Source organism: Micrasema longulum, unplaced genomic scaffold, assembly GCF_059751315.1.
Source record: "Micrasema longulum isolate JH-2025_06_02 unplaced genomic scaffold, ASM5975131v1 h1tg000965l, whole genome shotgun sequence".
In the NCBI taxonomy this organism is placed as follows: Eukaryota; Metazoa; Arthropoda; class Insecta; order Trichoptera; family Brachycentridae; genus Micrasema; species Micrasema longulum.
Genome location: NW_028278156.1, coordinates 146121 through 172779, shown reverse-complemented (window position 1 = coordinate 172779; position 26659 = coordinate 146121). Strand labels below are relative to the sequence as shown.

Below are 26659 nucleotides of genomic sequence, written 5' to 3'. Positions count from 1 at the left end.
TGATTTAGGTAGGTGCATTTGCATAAAATTTTCCAAATTTTCGGTGTTAGCTGATGATCTCAAATTATATTCTAATATTCTTTCCGTTAATGACTGCATTAATGCAAAACAATATCAATTAAATTCTTGACTGGAGTAAGGATGATAAACTAGATTTTAATATTGACACGTGCATGGTGATGTGTTTTACTGGGAATTATCATACTTCTTACTATAATTATAAGATGGCTGATGTTTCTTTGAACCATAGCTCAGTAACCAAGAACATAGGAGTGACCTTTGATACCTCAACAGTTTATAGGCGAATTGTTAATGTGAGTCATTCTGCTTCCAAGATGTTGGGATAAAAAACACAGCAGAATTAAATATCACCGAACTTTAGTGCATAGCATTTTGGAAAATGGTGCGGTGGTGTGGGGGCCTGAAGAAGCTGCTTACTCACTAATAGTGGAGAAAATACAGAAGTTTCTTCGTTACCCGTACATGAGAGAGTATTGATACTAACCCTCGCAGTACCCATCATTGTTACTTTTAGGTATGCTTGGTAACACAAGTTTGCAGGCCAGAACGAGCATTGCTTCTCTTTTGGGCTATAACTGTTTTTCTATTTCTTAAATATTATTTTTATTTATAGGAAACATATTCGAAAACCATATTTGCCGCAACAAATCGGTTTCTTAGAACAGGCATTTGCCCATATAGGAACCGATTGCAACATTAGGCATACTAATATTTCTGGCTTGCCGACCCTTCATATACTGAGCCTACTCCTAGTATAAGCAGAATTTTCCAGAGTGTTTTTTTGTGCCATTTTTGTAACAATGTATGTATAAACTAATAAATAAATAAAAATTGCCTTGCTTATGGTGGCCTTTAAACTTCTGAATGGGTTCATTTATAATCCCAACATTTTGGAGTGCATAGTATTATATGGACCGAGCAACTGGGCTAGGGAAGAGCTAGGCAACACAGACCATTTTTTGTTCTTCCTGAACGCGGGACCAATTTATCGCTGATGATATCTGTGAAGAGGATGATTGGTCTGTTGAACGACCTACTGAGAGAGGTGGATCTTTTCCATGCTGGGATTACCAATTTTAGACTCTTCCCCCATGTATCGTAATGTGTATTAGTGATTTAGTTGTCTTTATTTATTATAGTTTTTATGGACTACATGTTGGACCTTAATGATCTATTGTGCAGTTTTTTGTAAATACCTACTCATATGTACATTGTAATAGGCAGTTGTGCTCTATTGTACATTTTTAATAAATAAATAAACCAGATTTTTTTTTCATTTTTCTAAATAGTTCAGGGATAGGCAAATTATTGGTTTTCAATGTCTATTTTATGGGCTTCCAAAGTTGCAAGTAGTGGCTAAAACTGGGGGTCTTGCCCTACATAATATTTTTCTTATGTATGTGCAATGGCCCTGTGTTACTAAATAAATGGTTTTTAAGGTATAATAAAAAAAAGTTTTTTTAGGACTTACTATTTCAAAATTGTGTATATTTGACTTATTTTATAAATTAATAATAATTACTTCAAAAGGTAAAATACAAAATATTGCTAAATCAATTAAGATTGTCTTTTAATAAATTTCTTAGTAAGATAATTTATTAATTTAGTCATAAACAGTGCACTAAAACATTTATTTTGGAAAATTGTTTACAAGGAACTACTTAAACTAGCCATGAGCAATTCCATTTTATTTAAGAAGTTCTTTCCCTCCATTTTGTCGAATCGAACTTCTTTGAAAGATCCACCGAGATGTTCCCACTTTCTCTCTTGTACTAGCTGTCCTGCAAAGAAGTCTTTCCTGGGAGATTGTGCTATGGATACTTGGATTCCGCTTGTAGGCTCGCAACGAACTGATATCATTCTATCACCTGTGGAATTTCATTTCATTATAATAATTCATGTGACAGTTCCTCTTGAGGATGTACTCACTGCCAAATTCAATCCACGACGTTATGATATTAGTTCAATAAGAGGACTTTTCGTGGGAAAATATAGATAACTTGAATAAGTAAAGCAAAATAACATCAGTGTTGTGCTTATGTCGCCACCAAATAGTTCAATCAGCTACTCAACAGAGAGGCTAGGCCGTTCATTAATAATGGTATTCAACCGAATGGCTAGGCTGTTCGTTGAATGAACTAAGATAACCCATCGTTCAACATGTTGGCTGGTTGCAAGGTAGCCCTTTGAAAATGGCCGAACCAAAAGCCACAGTGTTAGGTTAGGAGAGATAGATAAGAAGGTTTTTTTTACATAACTTATTAAATTAAATAAATAAAAAAATGTTTTTATTATTCCCAATCTATCCTAACACAACCTAACTTCACATAACAAAAAATAAAGAATTGTTACTGTAATAAAATAAATTAGTGGTTGAAAACAAAGTTGTTCTATTTATTTTATTATAATGAATAACCACAAAGTTAGTGCTTCAAATATAAACTTTAATTATTATTGTTGTACAAAAATAAAATAGGTCAAGCGATATTCAACCCTTTCGTTAAACATTCATTCAACAAACAGCTAAGCCATTCAGTTGAATGCCGGCATTCAACGAACAGCCTAGCCATTCAGCTGAATGCCGGTATTCAATGAACAGCCTAGCCGCTCAGTGGAGTGGCTGATTTAACTATTTGTCGGCGGCATTTACATTGATTTGTTTTTAATAAAACAAGGATTTAAATAACATAATTTTGATAGGTTGCTATAATCAAACAGCCTAGTAATTCAGTTGAATGCTGGCATTTAATGAACAGTCTAGCTGCTCAGTGGAGTGGCTGATTGAACTATTTGTCGGTGACATGTACATCAAATTGTTTTTAATAAAACAAAGATTTAAATAACAATAAATTATTTTGATAGGTTGCAATAATTGATTAAGTGTTAAAATTGTTCACATCACTATCAAGCAAATTAAATTGTACTGAATTTGAATACAGTAAATAATATACAGCGTGTATGATTAACCCTGTCACATCCGAAACCAAAATGATTGGTATGAGCAAGATGACATATTGGCATATCAAAAATTACTTTAGAAATTTTGAATGTTTTAAAATTAAAAAAAACAAATAATTTCTTACTTCTGCAGAGCCCACGGTAAGCTACTAGTTTTTCTGATACTCCAGTGGTATTTTAATTAACCAAATATTGTTAAAAAACAGTTTTTAGGATTCTCTGCTAAAAAAGTTCAATTGATAGTTACGTGGTATTGCAGTATTTACCAGCTATGTTGTTTAAAAAATAATAATTTCTGTATCTTTTTAATTATTATAATGTCATACCTTTTTCTTTATATAAAACCGTATAGGCATATACGAGCATGTAAACTAAAATAATTGGGTAATAACTGTAAAGATTACCGTTTGGCGAGGCAAGTAAGCAGGAAGAGGCATTTCCGAGCGGTTCTACAGGACCAGATCCGAGATGAGCACTCCCACCTAAGAACTGCCATCCCATGCATCTTCCCACTGCTTGAACAGCGACCATCTGGTGTTGATATATCTACAAATATGTTTTTAATTTGTGTATTAGTGTGATTGATCCGCACTACCACTAAGGGATTTGAAATCAATGAGATGAAATAAAAAGCATAAAACTTTTTGCCTTTACTGTAATGAAACTTGTGTTTGTTTATTTTTAGACTCAGTGTAATTAGAATGACTTTTGTCAAGATCGGTATTTAAATTTTTAATTATATTTACAAAGTAATTAAGTTTTATTAAGGTCACGTAATAAATATAATTAATGTAATTTATAAGAACCTGCTGACGAGTTGTATGTATGCAACTCAGCAGGACTTTAATTAAGAATTTTTTTGTAAATATTTTTTGAAAAAATAAATAAAAAAAAAAAAAAAAAAAAAAAAAAAAAACAACGAAACTCTTAACTGTACTAGAACATAGTAACTAGAACATGTGACTTACCTAGGACTCACAATGGACAGACAATTAAAATGGACAAAACACATAGACGGACTCACTAAAGTAATGGCATCACTACATAGCCTCTTCTACAAAATTAAAGATTTTATACCAAGAAAGGAAAAAATTATGATGTACGAAGCCTATGTCAAAAGTAAATTGAGTTACATGATCGCCTTCTGGGGAACAGGAAACAAGACAGACATAACAAGAATACAAAGACAACAAAATAAAATTCTTAAACTAACTTACAACCTACCCTACCTGACCTCTACGACTGAACTGTACAAAAAAACACCAGTTTGACATAAACTACTTTACTAAAATTGAGAACTTAAAAATTGTGCACAAAATAACACTGCGAAACATACAAGATGACGACATAATATTGGCCAAAAATGCTGACATACACAAATATAACACCAGACAACAACAACACTATCATATTGAAAAAGCAAAGACAAACACAGGACAGTCAAAAATACTACATAATGGACTTAAACACTACAATGACTTACCTTACTACTTGAAAACTTTTACTGGAGACAAATTTAAAATCAATCTGAAAAAGCACATGATGACTGAACTAACTAGACTAGACGAGACATAAAATGACTAGACAATATAAAATTTATAATGTAACTAAAAAAAAATTGTAAATAAATAAAAAATAAAAAAAAGAACAATAGTATTTGTAAAAATATACAGTAAGTATATGAAGAATAGAACACAAAATATGAAAAGTAAACGGAGATCAAAACTTAAAACCTCCAGACCTCATTCAGCAAATGTTTGAATTTTGAAAAAGTTACATGGAAAACCTCCAGATCCTGCTTGATGGGAGTTTTTTTGAAAAGTCGATATGGAAGTCTAGACATTTACATGGCTTATAACTTGTTAAGTGACCATGTATGAACATTCATATTTATTGATCTGTTGATCATGTAAAATTCTCCCGGGGTTAGCTTTTTTTAAAAAAAAAAAGAAATATTAGCGTTCTTATAATTTACCCTAATATTTCAATTTTGGTGACCATTTTCAACGAGTTGTAAATAACTCACTATTAGAAAATGGAAATCAAGTTGGGGTAGAGTGGGGTGTGAATCTCGGACCTCCGGCCCGTGAGTCCGCAACACTAGCCACGGGACCACAACCCGACACAACCGCTCGGCTGTTGGAGCGCAGATCTCAGCTATTAATTTCCCCGTTGAGTGAAAATGGCAAGATAGTCTGTTATTCTCTATTTATTTATTATATATAGGGCCTGAGCCAATTACAACAGTTATGTGAAGAAACATATGTACAAGAAAGTGAACAAAAATAACAAAAAACTATGTAGCAAAGACAAACGAGGGCAATAAAATAATGGTATACAATGTATTCATAAATGCATAAGACTTCGAGCTAAATCATGCCAACCCATCTTTATCCCGCACAGTTTTAGTAGTGAAGATATCTACGAAAAGCCAGAAGATCTATCCTAAAGAATTCCAAGTTGTGTGACGAATTCACTAATCTACAAACTCTGGACATTGGGGCATAAAAATGAAAGTTGCTCTTAAAAGATAAATAAATCTATTTATCTTATCCATTAAATATTTGTTTCTTGTGTTGGTTTATATGACATGGTAGTATGCAAACTAATATTTACACTAACTATACATATCTAGACAAACAAACATTTTGCATTGTTGAAACATTTTAAATGTGTTTTGTGTGTGGGGTTGGAGATAATCGTGCTTTTTAGACGTACATATTTTATTTTTATGCCCGTATTCAGAAACAAAACTTGAGGTGAGGAAAGCACATTCTAATGTCCTCACCTTCAAGTTATTTTCTGCATATGAGATTACGATTTTGATTCCACACCTTGCGTTTTGTCCCTGGATACGGGCATTAGTGTCGATAATTAAGGAGTTTAAATAATAGGAAAGTACATAGTTTTACCTGGCAGTAAATAAGATCTCTCAATTCTTGTGGTTCGTATGACATATGCATAACTCTCCCGTCTCTGCAAATACACTTGAGAGTTTTTTCCGCTACATGTACCACTAATGAGGTGCGGCACACGGCATCATAACTACAATAAACAAAATATGTAGGTTTAAATATCCCATTAAAATAAGAAACAATTTTTCAAAATGTCAAGTCAAATTAATATAACATACCCATGAGTCATGATGTTAATTTTTACACAGGACTGTGTAGGACTATTTAGTGCATTCCAATGTGAAACTATTAGAGGGTCTTTGACCTGGAAATGAATTAAAATGAATAATTATTTAACATTAAAATTAATTACAAAATGTCATAAAATTCAATTTTGATATACTAAACAAAAACAAATCGTAACATATGCCATTATCCCGTAGCAGAGAGAATAGAATGCCACACCACTTTGTCTTTGCAGATCTTGCTTCCTCTGCATTTTATTATTTGACTATGGTAACCCCGATGAGACGGCAACTCTAATTATACCCAACCGCTGGAGTGGCCCTGCGAGCCGCCATCTTGTCCCAATAGACGCCACGATTGAGAGATCGTTGTAATTTATTAGTCTGCTAAGATTTTTTGTCACTCTAAATTGTATTAAACCGTGTTACAAGAATAGAGAGTTTTATTAAATACTGTAATAACCTTTTACAATTTATTTAGGAAAACATATAGCCCATTTATGTGAAAATCACTTGAAGAGCGCTGATCTTCTCATACATGCATGCCAATTATTCTATTTTTTTTAATCTCCATCTTCAATATATGCCTTTTTTGGTTTTGTTTTTCCATCCATTCATCAATATTTGCATTGTAATTTTTCTAGCCATTCTTTCGCTGTCTGGATATTTTGACTTAATTTTGTCAATAATGCTTGTCTCACCCTTGCATACTGCACAGATCTTAACATAAAATCTTCTATAGTAGAGTTTATAAAGCTTATTTCGTGATAAAATGGTTTTATAATACTTATGTGTAAAGCTATGTTTCAATAGGGAAATATCACATACTACAAATACCGATTAAAATATATGAAATGGATTAAAAAAACTTAATTGTATTTTCAAAATCAATATTGGATATTGTGGAGATATGTTTTAGTACATAAATTAAAAAAAGAAATTATAAAAACTATGTCCCTAGAAAAACGCGACCTGTTTGGCATTGATAAAATTGTGACATCAAGATTCGTGACGATGTTCTATAAAAATTTTAACAGTTACAAGCAAAGGTCAAAATTTGAATAGTGACGTATTAGAGGCGTGGCAATGACCATTTTTGGGATTTCATAAATATAAATTAAAAAATATTTTTTACTCTACTAATAAGTAGTAAAAATCATTTTTTACTCTACAGTAATTCTTAGACCCTTATTACTTTGAAATTGTAAAAAGAAATTGATATTTTCCTTTTGTAATAAATATAATTTACAGTATGCATATATTTTTTGGGAAAATTCTAGCCTTCGTTTATAAATCGATCAATCTAAACAAAGATATGATGCAAATTTAATTTACATATAAATAACAAAAACAACAATAATTTATTACCTCCTTTGCAATAGTATCCAAAACATATTCAGTTCTTCTTCGCATAAAGAAATGTTGAGCTTGCTGTATAATTTGTTCTAGTAATGTTTGCTGTTTACTCATGTCCAAAAGTTCATAACGATCTGAAGCCATAGGACCTAAAACAAGACAATTATATTTCATAAACCCGAGTACATATTACACAGTTTTGATTATTCATTAGGTCAAAAACAAAAAAATGTATGCAGAGTTAGTGTTATAGAGTTGTTCGCCATATTATGGTGATTGCTCACCAAAATAAATACATGTTCAGTAATGTTCAGCGTAATAACGAAATTCATTGCTATCCCACGAGGGGGTGGTGAATATTCCAGACATCCAAAAACAAGAATCCGGGACAACTCGGAACAATCTGTACCATAAACGACTTAAGATGTTTAACCTTTTCCCCACATTGAAAATTTACTCATTTTATTTATTAATTTAAACAATAATTTTGTCATTGACCATGAATATAATAGACTGCATACTTGATTCATACTTAAGCTACGAACTATTTTGATAGTAAATTACTCGCATATGTTGTGAGAACCGCGTAGTAGTGCTGTCATAGGCGCTCAAAGACGTATGTGAGCACGGCGGTGAATGAGTTAACGAGTTGACAAAAGAGATCAGGGATGCTGGGTCTATCGCATCGTTTCGTGGGGTAGCGATAGTTTTTGTTAAAAACAAACATCTATATAGGTAGATAGTGTCAGAAAGTGGCTGGATAGAGATGTTTTGTTTTTGAAATCATTTTTGAATATATATTTTTTATTAGTTAAGGTATAACTAGTTGTTTAAATTTATATTTTGTACGACTATCTAAATAAATGCATTACATTACAAATTATGGCGATTGCTCATCACATTATGGAATTTTTCACCATATTATGGATTTGTTAGCCACATTATGGTGGTCTCATATTCAATTGAGTAATAGTGACCTGCCAGACAGCGGCGTTTGGAGGGGCCCAGCGGCCCGCTGGCCGGGTGGGGGAAGGGGTGGTGCGTGTTTGCATGGTGCGCGGCCCTCAGCAGTTGGTGCAGGGAGTGCTCCAGTACATGGTCGTGGTCGGACTTGGGCTGGGGGCGCTCGCCTGCCCCCGCCACCTGCGCGGCCGAGTGACACAGACCAATAATCAGCTGGATTCCCGGAAGTACCTACAATTTAATGACATTTTGATTTAAAATTAATATTTGAAGCATTAACTTTGTGATTTTTCTCCATGTAAAATAATATAATTAAGTATTTACTTTGTGTAAAATCACTAAAATAAATTTGATGTTTCATAACATGACTATTCCTTTGTCAAGGTTTTGTGACTAATCCATCTAGCACATCTTTCGGAAATGCTCATAAGCAGGTGCCTTCTTACGATTCTACTAAGAACCTCATCATTTGTGATGGGGTCTCTCCAAAAATTCCCATAATTCTTCTATATGACTATATATCGAAAGTCTCTTTCAGATAGGCACCATATCTCGCAGCTGTACATTAAGACACTCCATACCATACATAATTTTTCACAAGGAGCATGTGTAGTTTATATTTGATTAAAAATATTTTGAATTTGTAATTACTCTCCTGTATGCAAAGATAGAGTGATGTGGCGTTCTATCCTCTCTGCCTACCCTTACGGAGAAAATGGTTTGTTTATTTTTTTTTAAACTCTATGTTACGTTTTTCGTATGATTGTTTTTTTATTTTTTATTTATTTAACTTCTTTTACGTAATATACGAGTATATTATACATTAGCGACTTACTGCCAAATGGCAATTTTTTCCAACCAAAAAATAAAAAAGGATTTTATATATAATTTAAGTTTCGAAACATATTTGAGAAAAAATAAAACTAAATATATACAAAAACAAAAATAGCAATATTCGTATATAAATAATTAAAAATAAGTACTAGTATTGTTGTCGGCCTCGTGGTGTAATGGTCAGCGCGTTAGCCTGCCATGCAAGAGGTCTCGGGTTCGATTCCCGACATGGTTGATACGAAATATTTATTTAAAAGGGTGTTTTTACACTAGAATATTTCATAGTCCCTGGACTGGTGGTACCTGAATCGTAAGACTGATCATCTTACCTTCATGTAACAAAAATGATCAAGATACGCTGCGATAGGTGTACCAATGCAGTGTCCTATGCACCATTAGTTGCGGAAAGGGAATGATGATGATGATGATGACGAATATTCTATAAGAAATAAGAATAAAGAGAGAGGAAATGACAGAATAAGGAAGAAGGTGCTTATTCAGACGTGATTTTAACAGAGATTACTATAAAAACGTATTTGATAGTGGATGGGAGATGATGGCACAGTCGAGCCGCATGGACACTATGTGAGTTAGAGAAGAGGAATGAGAAAGTTCAGTGCTACGGGAAATCGGATACAAAAAATGTTTTCTTACACACGTAAAATTAGACCATTTAATTGTACAGCCAAGTTTCTCGAGAATGTATGAAAAAATAATGGAAATATTAAAAAAAGCAATGTAAGTTCTTGTCAATCAATGATATCGTTGACATGTGTTGTAATAGATTTTCAGTTTTCGGGAAGCCATTTTTTTAACGTTTAGTAAATTTTGGCAGCTATGGGGTTCTACTTTCAAATGTTAGGACAACTCACCGATGAGAACTAATGACATTATGGGCGGAGAAATTTCAAAATTACAAAACTTTTTAAAAAATCACCGCAATGTGAATACGATACATAAAATTATTTTTTTTTTTACTTAGTTTGATAGTCTATTAACAGTTGATGGAAATTAAGAGGGTGCTTTGAGAATAATAATGAAAGGGTAAACCATAACTGATCAGCGTTGAAATTTTTCATGGAGGTATATTGTTCATATAGGAAACTCGTAATTATTCTAATTTTCAAAACTGTGTATGTTTAAAAAAATACAAATAAAAAAAAAACAGTGTTTAAATAAAACAAAAAGTCTTATGCCCAAAAAAAGAAAAAAAAAGGGTTTTTAACATTTATAATATATTTGAATAAGACTAACCGTTGCCATAATTTGATTGCCGACTACCATATGGGGGACAGGAGAGTTGAGCTGAACAGCTTCAGAGGCGAGACGGCCGAAGAGCTCTTTGCAGAATAACACGTTCTGGGCTGCCTCTAGCCGCTGTTGCCAGTGTAGCTCTGTCCCCACGGCTCCGGGCCCCGCAGCGGGCCCCACACCCAGAGCGCTGCTGGACACCTGCATTGTTATTAGTTCCTCTTGGTCTGAAAGGAAAGAAAACTATCGTGAAATTTTGTATACATTTTAAAAAGTAGGTGAAGAAATATCAATCACCACGAAGAGGACGATGTGTGGTCTCGCTTATTAATATTCTCAAAACAAACGACAAACCATCAGTTCTCTCCATAGGAGTGGGCAGAAAGGATGAAATGCCACTTAAATCTGTCTTTGCATATAGACTTTGCTTCCTCTACATACATATATCTATGCACGTCCGGCATCTATTCTGACTTTTGACTAGTCCATCTTCAATGTATTTGTAGAATTTGGTCATGCCATGCCTATCTCGGTCTTCCTCGTTTTCTGCATCCGTGAACATTCAGATAGTAAATCCTTTTAGCTATTCTTTCGCTTTACGTGTCCGAACCAACGCAGTACTCTTTTCTTACTTTTGACAATAATGCTTGTCTCGGTCTTACATAACATACGGACCTCAACATTTGTGGATCTATCGCTCCCAATTATAGCGCACATTTGCCTGAGAGATCGCATTTTGACAGCATTCAGCCTACTTTTTCCAATTCTTTATATTATTATTATAAATTTATTTGCCAAGGTTGATTTAAGTGCACAATTCACCCTGTTCTTGACACTTATCCTCACCGCTAGCAACATTTAAGTTTTGGAAAGCTAAATTTGTTCGTGGTGGTATGAATGCTTTTGATGATGACCATCTAGGTCTCTCAAATATCATTACTACACCAGAAATCGTCAATAAAATCCATATGATTATGGCTAGCCATCCAATCCAAATCTGTGAGCTAGCAGAGGCTCCAAACATATCAGCTGAGCGTGTACACGTCACCATACACAAACATTTGGATATGAAAAAGCTATCTGGGCGATGGGTGCCGCATTTGCTTAGTATAGATAAAAAACGCACACGTGTGATGGATTCGAAGAGGTTTTGTGCGAAGATAAAACTGATTTATTTCGTCGATACATCACTGTTGATGAAATGTAGGTCGAAGGAACAGTCCAAGCAGAGGAGAAAACACGGCGAAGACCCACCGAAGAAGGCAAAAACAACCCAATCAGCGGGTAAGGTGATGGCGACTGTTTTTTGGGATGCGAAAGGCATTATTCTTACTGATTGCTTGCGAAAGGATAAAACAATAAAGGAGATTACTACGCAGCAGTATTGGACCGTTTGGAAGCCAAATTGAAGAAAAAACATCCTGGTTTGGCTTGCAAATTAATCTTCTTCCATCATGACAATGCACCCGCTCACCGATCGGCCGCCGTGGAGGCAAAATTCAGCTAATTGGGCTACAAATTGATCGACCACCCACCGTATTCACCAGGTCTAGCCCCTTGCGACTTCTTCCTGTTCGCAAACCTAAAAAGAATGGCTTGGAGGATGTCATTTTGCAACAAATTATGAAGTGACGACAGAAACTTTACACTATTTGGAAGATCTCATGCAAAATTACTTTTAGGAAGGGATATAGAGGTTGGTCGTCTTGAAAAGTGTATTGCCTTAAAATAAGACTATGTTGAAAATTAAATGATAAAAACAACCAAAATTGTGCATTCTCTTATTTAGACTAGCTTTCCATCAAACGACCCTAGTATGTATAAATAAATAAATTGGCATATTCGAATTGATAACTGACAACTATACTATTTTATACTAAACAAAAGTACCTATTCTATTAGAAAAAATGTTGTATAGATAAGAGCATTCAATAAATATTGAATATTTAAGAACATTTTATGTGTTTTTCTAATCCCTCCATTTTTTTTCTGTATATAACTACTGTATGAGCACCCGATGACAAACTATTAGTTTATAGTTTATCAGGATGAATACTGTTTCATATTTTACATTTTATTATTTACAACTCATTGAAAATGGCCACCAAAATTGAAATATTTGGGTAAATTATAAAAACGTTAATATTTATTTTCTAAAAAAAATAAAAAATTATGTAAAATTATATTGTATTGACATATGAGAATTTTCGTGAATAAAGACTATAAAAAAAAGGTCTTTAAAAAACATGTATTTATTTTACGACTAGTACACAATATAGTGTGAGAGTTGTCTATATAAGCGATGTTTTTAAAAGTATCTATTTAATATTGTGAAAATGTTAGTTTTCTAAATAAAACCAACCTTGTCATAGTAATATAGTATTGGTGACGGTTAGGATGCACTTACCTTTTTGGCACAGAACTGAGATAAAGGCAACCCCCTGAAGTTCAGCGGGAACTGTGACTCGCAATGCTGAGGGCGGAGGGGGTTGGGGGAGATTCACATTGTTTCCCGGAGTTACACAGCTCGGAAGGGAATCCTCCGGTGCTTTACTGACCTATGGACGTTTAGAGTAAAATAATAAAGCACCACTCGTGCATTTTAAAAAATGTGAGGGAAGAAACCGAAAAGTTAAATATCGAGGCTATACTGACAGGATGCATTAACTCAACAGTCTTTATATATTTAAATTATTTTAAATATAGGTGCAAAAATCAATGAAACAATGATTCTAAAAATGTAATTTATATTTTGTTTAGTGAACTATCGTACTCGGTAAGGAACACTTTTAAATAATTTAGTTTTTATCTTATTCACTAAGAAAAAGTGTTTTATTTTAAGACAAGTTATAAAAGTCATAAAACAAAGATGCATCGGTACGCTAAAGAATAATGCAGTTTTATAAATAACTTTTTCGACGGTCGGGTTAGTACATGAAATAGCCGTGAGGATGAATCGTTGCTTTTTATTGACTAGTGTGGGGGTTCGAGTCTTTACGGGTTCCAGTTTTAACCAATTATGTTTTTTTTTTGCATTTTTTTGTTAATCAAATATTCGTATTACATTGAAAAATATTTAAACTGAAACTATTATCCGCTAGTGCCATTAGTTATGGATTATTTGTCAAATATAAAATAAACTTGTTTTTTTAATGTGCCGCTATGGACATTTTATCAGAAGCTTACCATTCTAAAAACTCACCACTCGCACTGCTAGAAGGTTTGTGAAAGGTAAGTGCTAGTTGTGGAAAGTAGAAGGTAAGTGGTAAGGTGGCTAAAATTTGGTTTACTGACTTGCTTGTTTACAATCTGGACAATGCAAGCCAAAAGAGTTAGTGAAAGGAAAAAAATATTTTACAAATAGGTAAAATAATATTATGATTAAAAATGTGTTTTATCATGTATTTTTTGTTTATAAACACAAGAACACGTTTTTAAGAAGAAAACTGTCATATTAAAAAATTATAAAAATCTGCCTAAACTGTCACTCAACTCTATCTGCCTTTAGTGATTTATGTTTGTTGAGATTGTATTGAAAGTCACATAGTGAAAAACAAATAATTCCGATTAGCGCAACTTTTTTCTAACTGAGTTACGTTGGTGACTTTTGCCGCCCTAAGAATGTAAGTTTACACTTTGAGAGAAAAGGCAGTCTGACTTTTCAGTATTTTCTCCCTGGATTATAGCACTAGAGCAGTGATATTTTTGCACACTATAGATATTTACCACAGGCGTGTCTCTATTGTTTTACCTTTTTGATAAATTGTTTCTCAAAAGAGCTAGAACCATAAAAAAAAAACAAAAAAGCGCCCAGTTTTATCTGCCGTCTTCGGACATACAGTACAAAAATATTATTTTAAAATAAAAAAAAAAGGTACTGACACAGGAACTTTCATTCTGACCATCATCATTATCACACAGCTATTCCTGTCCATTGCTGAATATAAGCTTCCCCTATACATCCCTGTCTTGCACTTTCTGTATCCATTCATTCTGATACCTTTTCTTAAAAAAAAAACAATCCAATCGGTTCAGTTTTAGGTTGCGGAAAATAGGACAGCGAAATGCAAATTTTGGTTAGGCGAAATCGCATAGTATTGGGGAGGCATTTGCGAGTGTTATTTATTTATTTTATTTATTAATTACATTAAACATACATTTGTTAAGGACAGAGACACAGTTTATAGCGACACAATCAGGAACGACCCATGTCTGTGAACTTGCTCCGATGCGCTAGAAAATCCGTGTTGAGTCGGGGCACTTGTAATGCATTCATAACCATACATTCACACACATATATACATACATATTCGCACATACATATTTATATTATATTTTATACATACATATACATATATTTTAAGTTTATACACATCATTGATACTTTAAACATTATTACATTTATAAATACATATTAATCATATTCAAATACTTATTCATCAAAATTCCAGTCACTGACTTTTTCCTTAAATGGCATATTCAACTAAAAACATACTTTTTAGGGTTATTGACTTCTGCCTGAGTGGCGACGATATAAGTACGTTAATATTTTCATGATCCAAGGTTTATGTCAAAGCTTTCACAATACATTAAACACGTGCCATATTTATATTGAATTGTCTATATAATAATACATTACATTATAATTAATAATGATTTGAGTATGATGTATGTCAAAACGTTTGTAGACAGGCTGGAATTTTACTTCCGAGGGGGTTATTAAGATCTAAATATATTGCACCAGAAAGGGAAAATATATTTGAGAAGGAAATATGGAAGTCTAGGCATTTACGAGGCTTATGACCCGGGTTTAAGTGGCCATTTTATACACTGCGTAACATTCATCATTCTGCCTATACTTAAACATCCACATTTCCCCCATCTGTTGAAAATATTTTCCCTTTTTGTTGCAATAAATTAAGACATATAATTATTTATGGGTGAGTTGCGGACAGATCAGAGATTCGAGGGTAATACCCAACTCTACCCCGACTTGATTCCCATTTTCTAATATTGAATTATTTACAACTTATCAAAAATGGCCCTAAAATTGAAATATTTAGAAAAAAATATTGACTTCATTATGTAAATTACTTGAAACATCAACAATAATGAGCTGTGGAGCTGAAAATATAATATATGAAATGTTAGAGATACTCGGGACAACATAAAACATAATGGTAATTTGGCAATGACGTATATTAAACAGACACATTACTAGCGGGAAGAAAGTGGCATTTTAATTTGTGGGTAATTGCCTTCCGTGTTTTCATTCTCCAATCAGATGTGATGCTATGCAGAAATATACTGTCATGTGCGATGAAAAAACGCTTTAATTGCACAGCAACTTTGAAAAACAAAAAAGATACATCGTCTCATTCGTAATCACACTCTAATTAATGGAATAAGTTATATTTTTAAGCACATTTTTCTAAATTTTGACAGCTGCCAGTTAGTGTAGTTTCTACGGTAATGAGTTACAGAGAAATAAACATAAAGTAAGGAAATATGTTTTTTCTTACGTGGATGATTGCATGTATATCGTGGTTTGCTAGGTTTTTTTTTTATTATGGAGGGCAACACAATATTTACTATATTTTAGATAAAGGTTTTGAATAACGTGTCCATTTATTATACATCATAGTAATTTTGTATGCAATGATATTTTTGTTCTATATTGTAATTATTTTTATACTGTTCTTTTCATTGTATTTATATTTCAATACTTTATTTCCTGTAAATAAATTCTTATCTATTTCTTTAAATCTTAATTTATTATTTTTTTTAAAAAGCCTTTAAGGCATGGAAAAAACGGTGAAAGATATGAATGATTATTATTATTGAAATGTATAACTAAATGGTACTATGAATATTTTTCTCAGAGTAATGATTCACAGCCTGCTTGTTCTCACATGTTTGTTGTTAAATCAAAAACCAAACAAAACATTTACAATGCTTTTGCTCTATGCAATAGATGAAAGGGCTTCTCTATAAGGGGGCTGCGAATAATTACTGTGATGTATTTTTAATAAAGTATAATATAAATGTGTATAAAAAAATATGTAATTTCTGCATTTACATATAAAAGATAAAATTAACCTCAAATACTCCAGTTTGGCTGAATTTAGATCCGGCAGTTCTGTAACTCAAATCTCCAATAATAGAATTGGATACTTTTTTAAGTCGCCAGTTTTGTCTCAGTCTTAGTAAGTCAATATGGAAGTCAGGCGCGTTTCTGGTATTGCGCATACTCTCATTAGTTCTGAGTCTCTCAACACCGGCTAATAGTGTACTGGCAGCACTAGCGAGAGCTTTTTTTCGTCCATAAACTTGGACCATTGGGCGAGACTCTACTGGTTCTTGTGGGACTGGATCTAAAACCTACGGAAAATAAATTTGTCAATATTCCGAGTATATCCCAATGTTCAAATACAAAAAAGACTGGATTCCACCTCATAGGGAACAAGATTGACATATAACAGAGATGGAGGACATAATATATTATTTTAGAGGGCGATACACAATAGAAAAAATTCTTTCTTGGATTTTTCCTTAATTAGTCTGGGCTTTGTGGTGTATTTTTCATTACCTCCTTCCATATCCCCTCTGATACCTGTTTGAACACCCACATTTCTTCAATTGTTCTATCGGTTGACTTTTGCAAAATAAAATAGCTGAAACCTTTGTTGAAGTGGGTGAGACACATTAGGCAGAATTATTTTACTTTTATACTTATTTTTGCGTTTTATCTCTTCACTCTTTGAATATAAAAAACTTATAGGTTGTCGGAGGACCTCCCCAAACTATTAATCGAACGAGAAATATTGGGGGAAAAATAAATAGCGATTAATACATAAACATATTAAAATAAGAACCATACATAAACATATTAAAATTATAAGTATACATATACAAAAATAAGATTTATACATGTGCAAAAAATATATTATAACTAGGCGGCTACCTACACTGATATATTTCGAAACACCACTCATCTCGGCTTCGCCATGAATTTCTTATAAAACAATTTCATCACGTGACAAAGTTGCCCCTGAGTAGCGCCTGCTAACGTCACTTAGCAAAAACATCCTCGTTTTTATTACAATATTTCGGCTACGCCATGAATTTCTTAACGTCGCAAAGTCGCCCCCGAGTAGCGCCTGCTAACGTCACTTAGCAAAAACATCCTCGTTTTTATTACAATATTTCGGCTACGCCATGAATTTCTTATAAATAAATTTAGTTACGTCACAAAGTCATTTCCTGAGAAGCGGCTTCTCACATAAATCAACAAAAATATCGTCATTTTATTGTGCTTTTTCTGATGCGCAACAAATAAAAAAAAATACAGCGCTCCATATTCTAACCCAACCTATTAAAATAGTTCTTAAATAAAATCTTTTGAATAAAATTAATAAATTGGTTATAAATCGTCGATTTCATCTAATCTTTGAAACGTATTAAAAAATAAATATAAAATATCAACAAATAGTAAAATATGAAAATACGGAACGTGGTTTTATTATTGAATTACTCTGCACAATTTATGGTCATTATTAAGTTTTTTGTCTATTGGAAATGTTAACTAGTGTTGTAGTGGTCAAACTGACATTTGGAAAACAAAGTGACCAACATATAAATATTTAATTCTATGGTGACCAATCACACTTATGTACGAATTTCAAAAGTGATAATTTTATTTAACAAACCAAATAACGGATTCTATTCAATTGGAACTGTAAAAGATGGTTATGATTATTAAAAATATTTTTTCGGCACTGTACACATTTTGGAAATCATTTTCGATTAAATATCACGGTAAATAATTATTTTGTTCTAAAAATATAAGATTAGTTACGTCTTTAATTACGATCTAGAAATTAAATGTCAAAGTTTTCGCCTTTGAAAAATTGTAATCGACCCGTGTCAAAATACAAATAATAACGTAATATCGCTAATAGTAATTAAACCTAGATGTGCTAAAGATCCGAATGGCCAAATTATATTATTTATTATTATTAGAATCATTGACATGACATGTATTTCAACCATAGCTACATTCACATTGCTTTATTTCTGAATAAGATGCATGCGAGTTCAACTGTTATGTTTTTCTATGGTTATGCCTACTGCCATCTGTCATGTATCAAAGTGCCCAGGTTTATAACACAGATTACAGATATCTTTAGATAGGAAACTATGGTACTATATCTAAGCACTTTGGGCGTCGATCGCAGCGTTCTCTAGTGTGGCATACAAGAAGCTTTGACGATGGCGCGTAAATTCAAATCACTACGTTGCATCGTATATTGATATTTATTGTACAATATCAATACAAAATTGCTTAATTAAATACAAGTATTAGCACGCAATTTAATTTTTCTGTCCTGTATTTAAAAAAACAATTTTATATTGATATTGCACATTAAATTTATTATGGAATAGGAATACATAAATAAAAATTTAAAAAAACATTTTTAATAGTTTTATTTTACTGTTAAAATAAATCCCTCGATTCTATTAGATGCGTCAGAAAGAATCGAGAAAGAAAACTGACACTCGTAAAATAATATTATATACATGTGTGGTTAGTATATTGGATTATCAAAAATAACAAAATTGTGCAGCATTGTGATCAGCATTGGATCCCTGCTATTCCTGGATGAAAAATATTTTCTTCGTGAAGATTAAGAGACATGGCATCAGCAATCACCATTCTGAAACAAAAGAATATTATTAATGGTGGATAATTTATTTTATTTCACATTGACATTTCTAGGCTGCTGCTTAGGAATAAAACAGGAAGGAAGCATTTATAAGGTTACTAAAGAATAAAATGAAGTGCTAATATGCTAATATTGGATTATCAAAAATAACAATTGAGTATTATTTAAAAATTGTGCAGCATTGTGATCAGTATTGGATCCCTTCTATTCCTGGATGAAAAATATTTTCTTCCTGCACATTAAGATCCATGGCATCAACAATCACCATTCTGAAACAAAAGAACATTATTAATGGTGGATAATTTATTTTATTTCACATTGACATTTCTAGGCTGCTGCTTAGGAATAAAGCAGGAAGGAAGCACTTATAAGCTTATTAAGTAATGAAATGAAGTGCTAATATGGTAGGTAAGAAGAAAAGGGTATGCATGTATCTACTCTATTGTCTGCGCTTCTTATTCTTAAGTCTTTTATTATAACACTTTCTAGCTTGTAATTTGAGAGGATCAACAATGCAAGACTCTAATTTTTTTCGCCCAGTTAATAGAAAGTTAATTTGTTTAAACCAAGAAAAAATATATAATTGCAATACTAAGTTAACAATAAAATCAAAAAGGTGGCCTCTATGTGCTGGACAAGATAAACATGCTGAATTTAATTTAGATAGTACTATTTCCTTCAAACTCGACATAACATGAAACTTATGGCAAATAGTCGGTAAATTATTTTTGCAGTGATTGACAATGGTATTAAAAACTTTATAGATTTTGATTGTTGGGTGGATTAAAGTATTTGGACCACATGCCCTAGAAGTTATTAAACTATGCCCCGGTAACTGTGTTTCAGATTTAAGATCCAGTCTACATTCACAACAAGATCCAAATTTAGATAAAGCCCGTTTTGCCACATAACCAGCTATATATTTACAAACCGCAACATATTGACTACTTTTCTGTCTTGAAGAACTTGTTGGTAAGGAGTGATCATCAACATGAAATTGTTCCTGTACTTCGATGTCCGATGTTAAAAAAAGTTTTAATGAATCTAAAATTTCACCGTCATCATTTTCACAATTTGCTCCAATGGAGTGAGTATGAGATAAGTTTGATATGAGAAGCGACTTAAAAGCATCTATAAAATTTGAACTAGAGGGGTTTATGTTACGTGCACCCTGACTTCTTACCATGCCAAAAAAGTTTTCAATGGGGTCTTGGTTAAGGTTACGTGGAAGCACAAAAGTAAATTTATAACATGTAAGTAATTTATTACTCAAATATGATATTGCTTCCAAAGTTGTAATCCAGTTACGCACTGTAGGTGGTACTGATATTTTTTGGTTTTTGGAATCTACAAATTTTACTGATTTTAAGATGGAAATAGCTTCCTGCCAAAATTTCCAGTGGGGAGATGTTAATCTGACTCCACAACGGTATTTACAAATAATACTATTAGCATTGAGAGAACTGCCATTTAAACTGTCGAAAAGTTTATTTATAAATAAGATAAGATCAGCAGTCTGTGATGCCCCATTGTCAATATCATCCACAGTATCTGCCAAAGATTTCATGGTAGTTCCTACTGTCCTGCTGAATACCTGAGCAGCAACCTTGACCTTCATTTTTCTTAGTTTGTCGGGGAAAATATGACTATCGGTTAATTTGTGCATTTGGAAAAAGTCTTCCCCTCTTGCTTGATCGTATGTGTATGATTGTACAATATGGGACCACTTTGCTATTTTTGATACAGAATTTTGAACAAAATGTACATCTTTTACTAGCATATTATTTCTAAATCCCTTCAAAAGATGTGGCACATCAAACATTTGTACAATTTCATGGCCTTCAATTTCAAACCCGTGAACTCTACATTCAGTACCACCCCGAAGGTACAATTCACGGGTTTCCTGTTTCAGGATATTTATTGCACCAACATTTGAGCTACCTTGGTCACAAATTATTGAAACTAATTCCAAATTGCTACGAAAGATATTTGAGATTATTGATTTTAAGATAACAACCAAATCTGAAGATTTAATGGGTCCTCCTGTAAAAACAAATGCTAATGGTTGTTTCCATTTATTATATAAACCCTGTAGCATAAAAACACAAACGTGATCAGCAAAAGCTGGAGTACGTTTTCCTTCACCCAAGTCTTGGAATCCCTCAATAAAATCTTTATGTTTTTTGTACATTAAATTCTGACTAATTGACATCTCGTCAAACATCAAAGAGCATATTCGAGCTTTAGCAGAAAGATTTTGGGCGACCTCTTCCAAATGTTTATATGCAAATTGGTACCAGGATTAAATGGGATTTTATTTAGCATTGTCATCAATGTTTTTCTGGATGGTAAGGAAAATATGCTTGAAATATATTTATAACTTTTATAGCCCTGCTTCATTAATGACAATGCAAAAACCTTATCGTTAGTTGTATATCTACGGCCCTGTTTTGTCCGTTTCTGAAGCCTCAATTGAGACTTAAAAAAACGGTATGTGATTTTATTTAATTTATTTTTAAAGGATACATGGCGCTCTTTGTTTAATTTGAGTTCCATCTTTCTAATCTTCATCTCCATGTTTCTTCTAGCCTTTTTAAACTGCAAACATTTCTTGTAAAGCTTCCTTTTCCTGGGTGTTAAATTTTGAGATTGGGTTTCATTTACATCCTTCAAGATGTGGTCATATTTTCGTCCTGTAATATAATATTTCATAATGATGCATTAAGGGTCCCAACATCATAATATAATGAATGCCTAACTATTATTGCAAAGAATGATAAAATGTAAAGGGATGCTGTTTGGAAATAAGCAAAAAGAAATACTAGCAGTTGGTTCTAGCAGAAATACTAGCAGTTTGTTAATGAAAGTTCTTGGTTGAAGTTCATTGTATTTTATATCTTTAATAAATTTGAGTAGTATTAGGGTAATTCAACGGATACTAACGTCATAATTGAGTCTTTTTCAATGTGTTTTATCTATATAATGTAAAAAAATATTTATTCTGTATATCTTCTTTAGTTTTTTATTGGCTTTTTTCACTCCTAACTGAGGTGTTCTAGCCAGTGTCAAGTTTGAGATTAACTTATTTAAATATTTACACATGTGTTAGTACTATACATACAAGTTAGCATGTTAGTATTTAATATTACATACATTTTACATAATATAAAACTTATTTACAACTTAATACCATTTATAGCTACATATTTACATAAATTTTTTAATATATTATTATTGGGTGGGAACAAAAGAGTTTAAATAGTAATAGGGAATGGGACGCTGATTTTGGAGAGGTCAGATAGGAACTCAGGATAACATTATATATATTGTGAAGACGACGACTCCCAAAGATTGTACAAATTGCACACTAATGCATCTGTATTCTGTATATCACTGTACATTGAACAACGATTAAGGAAAAATTTCATAAAAACAATAATTCAATTAGGTAATTTTTTTGATTCCCGATAATAAATAATATAAAAATTGCACCACAGCAGGACAAGAGGGCCCATTACAGTGATCAATTACAGAAAAATCATATTATAATTTTGTGTTCTCTCCGGGAATCGAACCCGGAACCTTCCGTGCGTAATTCAAGCGTCTTAACCACTTAATGTTTTTTAACACCTCATGAAGTTTTAATGACGAAAAATTTATGTCGCATTTTCATGGAAACATCCGTTAGCATTATTCATAAACTGCATGAACATGATAGAAACAAAGTATCTGTGGATATTATGTAGAACGAAATCTCTCTGTCCAAGAACCAAGAGAAAATGCATTATTGAATACATGTCATTTGATACTAACTTTTTGGTGTACTCTGCTGAGGTGCACTCGGACCAGAAATATGCAGTGGGCCTGATATGTCATCAGCGTTGATATCTAAAAACATTATTAATTAGTAATATGTGACAATGTGTCAATGAGTCGGACAAGTAACTGTATGTATACATTTTAAGTTCTTTGAAAACACAAACAGCTTTAATATGCCGATTTGCTGGAGAAAATTATGGGTCAGAAATTTGTTTCAACTGAGAGGGTCACTTTCATGGTCATGTCATACGATATATATGTGCTATAAACTTTTTAATAATTAAAAAAGGAACGGCCCACGCTCAGACGATGTAGTCTTGGTCGATCACAAAAACGGCATTTCTCAATTTGCAGAAAATGTATAAAATTAATAGAAAAATGTAAAGATTAAACAACCATAGTGACATTACACATCCCTGTTTCACGCCTTTTGAGATCGCAAACCAAGATGTAAATCTCCCATTAACTCTTACACACGCTGAACTCTCCTGAATTTATATGTATTGTTTATTATTTTTTTCTTTTTAACAAAGAAACAAAGATGTTTCTCTTTTTCTTATATATAAATATGTATGTTTGTAAATTTTTATTACAAAAATAAAAAAAATATTACTACAAACCAGAAATAGGTTGGATGAAAGTCGTACCACTGCAACTGGCAACGCCTTCCGGGAGTGCACAGGGGTGTTCTTCAGTAACAGCTATGCCTACTGTAATTCACAATAAAAATAAAATGAACATCATACCAGATAACATAATGCAAGAACTTCAGGAAAAACCTTGAAAGATCGAGTAAGGCTTGAACGAATACAATTGAAAACACACCATGCCACGACCATAACGACAATATAATAAATGAGATTGTACATGTCTGAAAGAAGGGGTGTAAGGAAATGTGAAAATTATAGAAATACATACCCGAACTCTGTTCACCAAGTAAATAATGAAAACTATTTTCTTTGGATGGTGACTTGTTAAACCCTGTAAAAATAATACAAATTACCAACACCACATTGCAAAAGCACATCCCTAAAATTGTATACACACCATGCCACCCTGGTAATTGTTTGTAAATAATGACCAAATAAAAATGTCGGAAGTTGCAGGAAAAGGCACTACGCCAACTTTGTAGATACATAATAACCCGATTAACCAACTGTAAGACAAATCACAAACACCACATTCCAAAAGCAGACTTGCAATTGTATAGACACAAGACAGATAAACAAGGTGCAATTACAGTGGAAAGCCAACCTGAGTCGTACATATATTTTTCTTGCAGAAATACTAATAACTTTCATTGTAAAATGGGTCCAGATTAATAAAAGTATGCTTTCCCTATGAGTTGTAAAGATTGTCAATAAAAATTTGCAGGGCAGACAAACAGGACAAATAAACGTGCAACATGAGACAAATTCTTGAAATAATTATGTATGAAATATCATGCAATTTACCTGGCAATCCAATGGTAGGCACAGAGCACAATAAAAGCTGGATGTCATTGTATTGGCTAAAGTTGAATGCGTTGAAGTGTTTAATGCACACAAAACAAAGTCGATTAATTTCGTCATCTGATAAATTCATAAATTTGGGACTTTGAACACGATTGATCCATTCTTTAAATAAATGTGGATATCGTTTCGGAAAACGATGTAGTTTTTTCGTAGAATTACAATTCGGTACGCAACAACTCGGCATTTCGAAGAAAAAAGTGTAAAAACACAGAGAGCAGTGTGACAGCGATTTCGAATGGAAACGGATAAATTGGCGGTTCGTCTAGAAGGACGCCGGCCGGCACGGCGTGGCTGGGCACACGCCGCCGACAGTTGCGCCACAAACTGTATTGATTTACTAGCAAGTGGCTTGTGCGGCATCGGAAGAATGACTAGAAAGTCTTGTATTGGCTGAAAACTGCCTGGTTTATAAGTAACGCCCGACCTTAAGTGACCTATGCATTTCTAGTGGAAAGTTACAATTCCACGAATTGAAAAATTGCCAGTGAAATTTCGTAATACTACAATTTGTTCTTACCATATAGCGCTTTTCCTTAGCTATTGCCAAAACATCAGCCAGCACACAAACTTCGGTCAAAGCGCTTCTTAATTTATTCCGAACGGAATCCCAGGGCCACAAACTAGATTGAAACCCAGGGTCTTTGATATCGTCGTCAATACTCTTAGTATCTGAACCATTGTCAGATAAATCTTTACTCAGTGCAGTCCCTAAAAATTCATCTTGGGATGCTTTAGTGAAGTCGATCTTTTGAGCTAGTTTGGCCAAATTTTCTGACATAGACAGGGGTCTGAAATAAAAGATAATTAATAAACTATAAACAATGATTTATGTTTCTATTCAGAAATAACATAAATGGATCAACTGCATGAACTTACGCTTGATAAATTTCTTGTCCATCATAGCTGATTTCTTGTATTAGGTTTTCGATTGGCGCTTCAACTGATATATTAACCGAGTAAGCCATGATTCGAGTTAATTATCGACTTATGTATAAACGAATTATGTAAATATTTACACACAAATACCGACTTTCTTTAACATCATTTCACCCAAAGTATAAGGAGAAATCAACGTTACCAAATTTATTGAGTCGAGAAGTTGACAATAAACGTCAATAAAAAGCATGGATAAAAAGGATTTATCTTATTTATTTTTTGTTTGTTTTTTGTTCTTCTTTTTCTTTTTTTAGTGGCCTTTTCATCTCCCTACTGGGGTGTTCTAGCCAGGTCTAGTTTGAACGTTTTATTTACACATTTGTTAGTAATATATAATACACGTTAGTCTGTTAGCATTTCACATTTATTGAAATATAAAGAATATATTTATAAATTAATACTTAACATTAATTAAAAGATTTTTAGACAAAATTTTAAATACAGGTTTATTAGGTGAGAACAAGTAAAAAAAAAATGATATTGATAGGAAGTAAAAAAAATAATATCAAAGATATCTTAAAGGAATCCAGGACAACAATAGTTTATTGAGAATCCAAAAGATCCGGCTTGTATATTTTTCCTCAAGGTGACATTCGCACACTGTTTGGGTGCGATTCTTTTTTGCATTTTGTATGTATTTACAGCTTATTTGTCGAGCTTATTTCTATTGTTGATAATCTCAATCAAGCAAAAATTGATAGATTCTGAAAAATAAATAGAAAGTTTCAGTAGATTCATTATCAACTCAAATGTAGCTGACAGGAAGGGGGGATCTAGATTTGTTGTCCACCCAAAAACTATGAGCGGGAGGAGTGTGTAGTTGCCGTTATGGGGATGTGGTCTATGAGATGACGAAACCCCTCAAGATGTTTCTCACTTGTTGATTCATTGCCTCCTTTTCAGCGTCGAAAGACATAACCCGGAGGTACGACGCAAAAGCATTGGTGAGGATCTAAGGCGCATCCATTTAGTAGTAATTCACAATGACTTTACACAAGAGGTAGTATCTTTCATGATAGGATAGTACAGGAAAAAATAAAAATACATAATATGAAAACAGGACACAAAATGCCATGATCTCTTCAAGTGAAACGGACGGCCTACTGATGTTTATCAATAGTCCGGCTTCTCTTGAATGAGTT

General features: G+C 33.0%; 2 protein-coding genes across 5 annotated transcripts; both read right to left on the bottom strand.

Moving 5' to 3' along the window:
• Positions 1 to 1634: 1634 nt before the first annotated feature.
• MED17 (mediator complex subunit 17) lies at positions 1635 to 25705 on the bottom strand. Its single transcript, XM_088232275.1, has 11 exons — positions 25458 to 25705; positions 25099 to 25369; positions 16622 to 16903; positions 12930 to 13080; positions 10526 to 10749; positions 8452 to 8668; positions 7487 to 7623; positions 6113 to 6198; positions 5892 to 6024; positions 3384 to 3525; positions 1635 to 1889 (listed from the first exon to the last, which is right to left on the bottom strand). Exons 1-11 carry the CDS (start codon positions 25544 to 25546, stop codon positions 1669 to 1671), a joined length of 1953 nt encoding a protein of 650 aa, XP_088088401.1. The 5' UTR covers positions 25547 to 25705; the 3' UTR covers positions 1635 to 1668.
• On the bottom strand, positions 18993 to 24987 carry LOC148277865 (uncharacterized). 4 transcript variants are annotated; one of them, XM_088232276.1, is made up of 6 exons: positions 24522 to 24986; positions 23986 to 24048; positions 23688 to 23777; positions 23062 to 23136; positions 21775 to 21941; positions 18993 to 19517 (listed from the first exon to the last, which is right to left on the bottom strand). In XM_088232276.1, the coding sequence occupies exons 1-6, from the start codon at positions 24763 to 24765 to the stop codon at positions 19503 to 19505; spliced, it is 654 nt and encodes a 217-aa protein (XP_088088402.1). In that variant the 5' UTR covers positions 24766 to 24986; the 3' UTR covers positions 18993 to 19502. The 4 variants fall into 4 exon arrangements, 1 of the variants encoding a protein (XP_088088402.1); XR_015823350.1 differs by lacking the exon at positions 23986 to 24048 and having other exon boundaries at positions 24522 to 24987; XR_015823349.1 differs by lacking the exons at positions 18993 to 19517; positions 23986 to 24048 and having other exon boundaries at positions 20866 to 21941; positions 24522 to 24987.
• Positions 25706 to 26659: the final 954 nt, after the last annotated feature.

Excerpts from the sequence above, each read along its gene's own strand:
- LOC148277865 (XM_088232276.1), bottom strand. The coding sequence starts at position 24,765 with ATGCCGAGTTGTTGCGTACCGAATTGTAATTCTACGAAAAAACTACAT. Across the intron at positions 24,049-24,521 it reads GCCTACCATTGGATTGCCAG|GGTTTAACAAGTCACCATCC; the intron begins GTAAATTGCATG and ends TTATTTTTACAG. Across the intron at positions 23,778-23,985 it reads ACTTGGTGAACAGAGTTCGG|TAGGCATAGCTGTTACTGAA; the intron begins GTATGTATTTCT and ends TGTGAATTACAG.
- MED17 (XM_088232275.1), bottom strand. The coding sequence starts at position 25,546 with ATGGCTTACTCGGTTAATATATCAGTTGAAGCGCCAATCGAAAACCTA. Across the intron at positions 6,199-7,486 it reads TGGATACTATTGCAAAGGAG|GTCAAAGACCCTCTAATAGT; the intron begins GTAATAAATTAT and ends ATTCATTTCCAG. Across the intron at positions 1,890-3,383 it reads CTTACTTGCCTCGCCAAACG|GTGATAGAATGATATCAGTT; the intron begins GTAATCTTTACA and ends GAAATTCCACAG.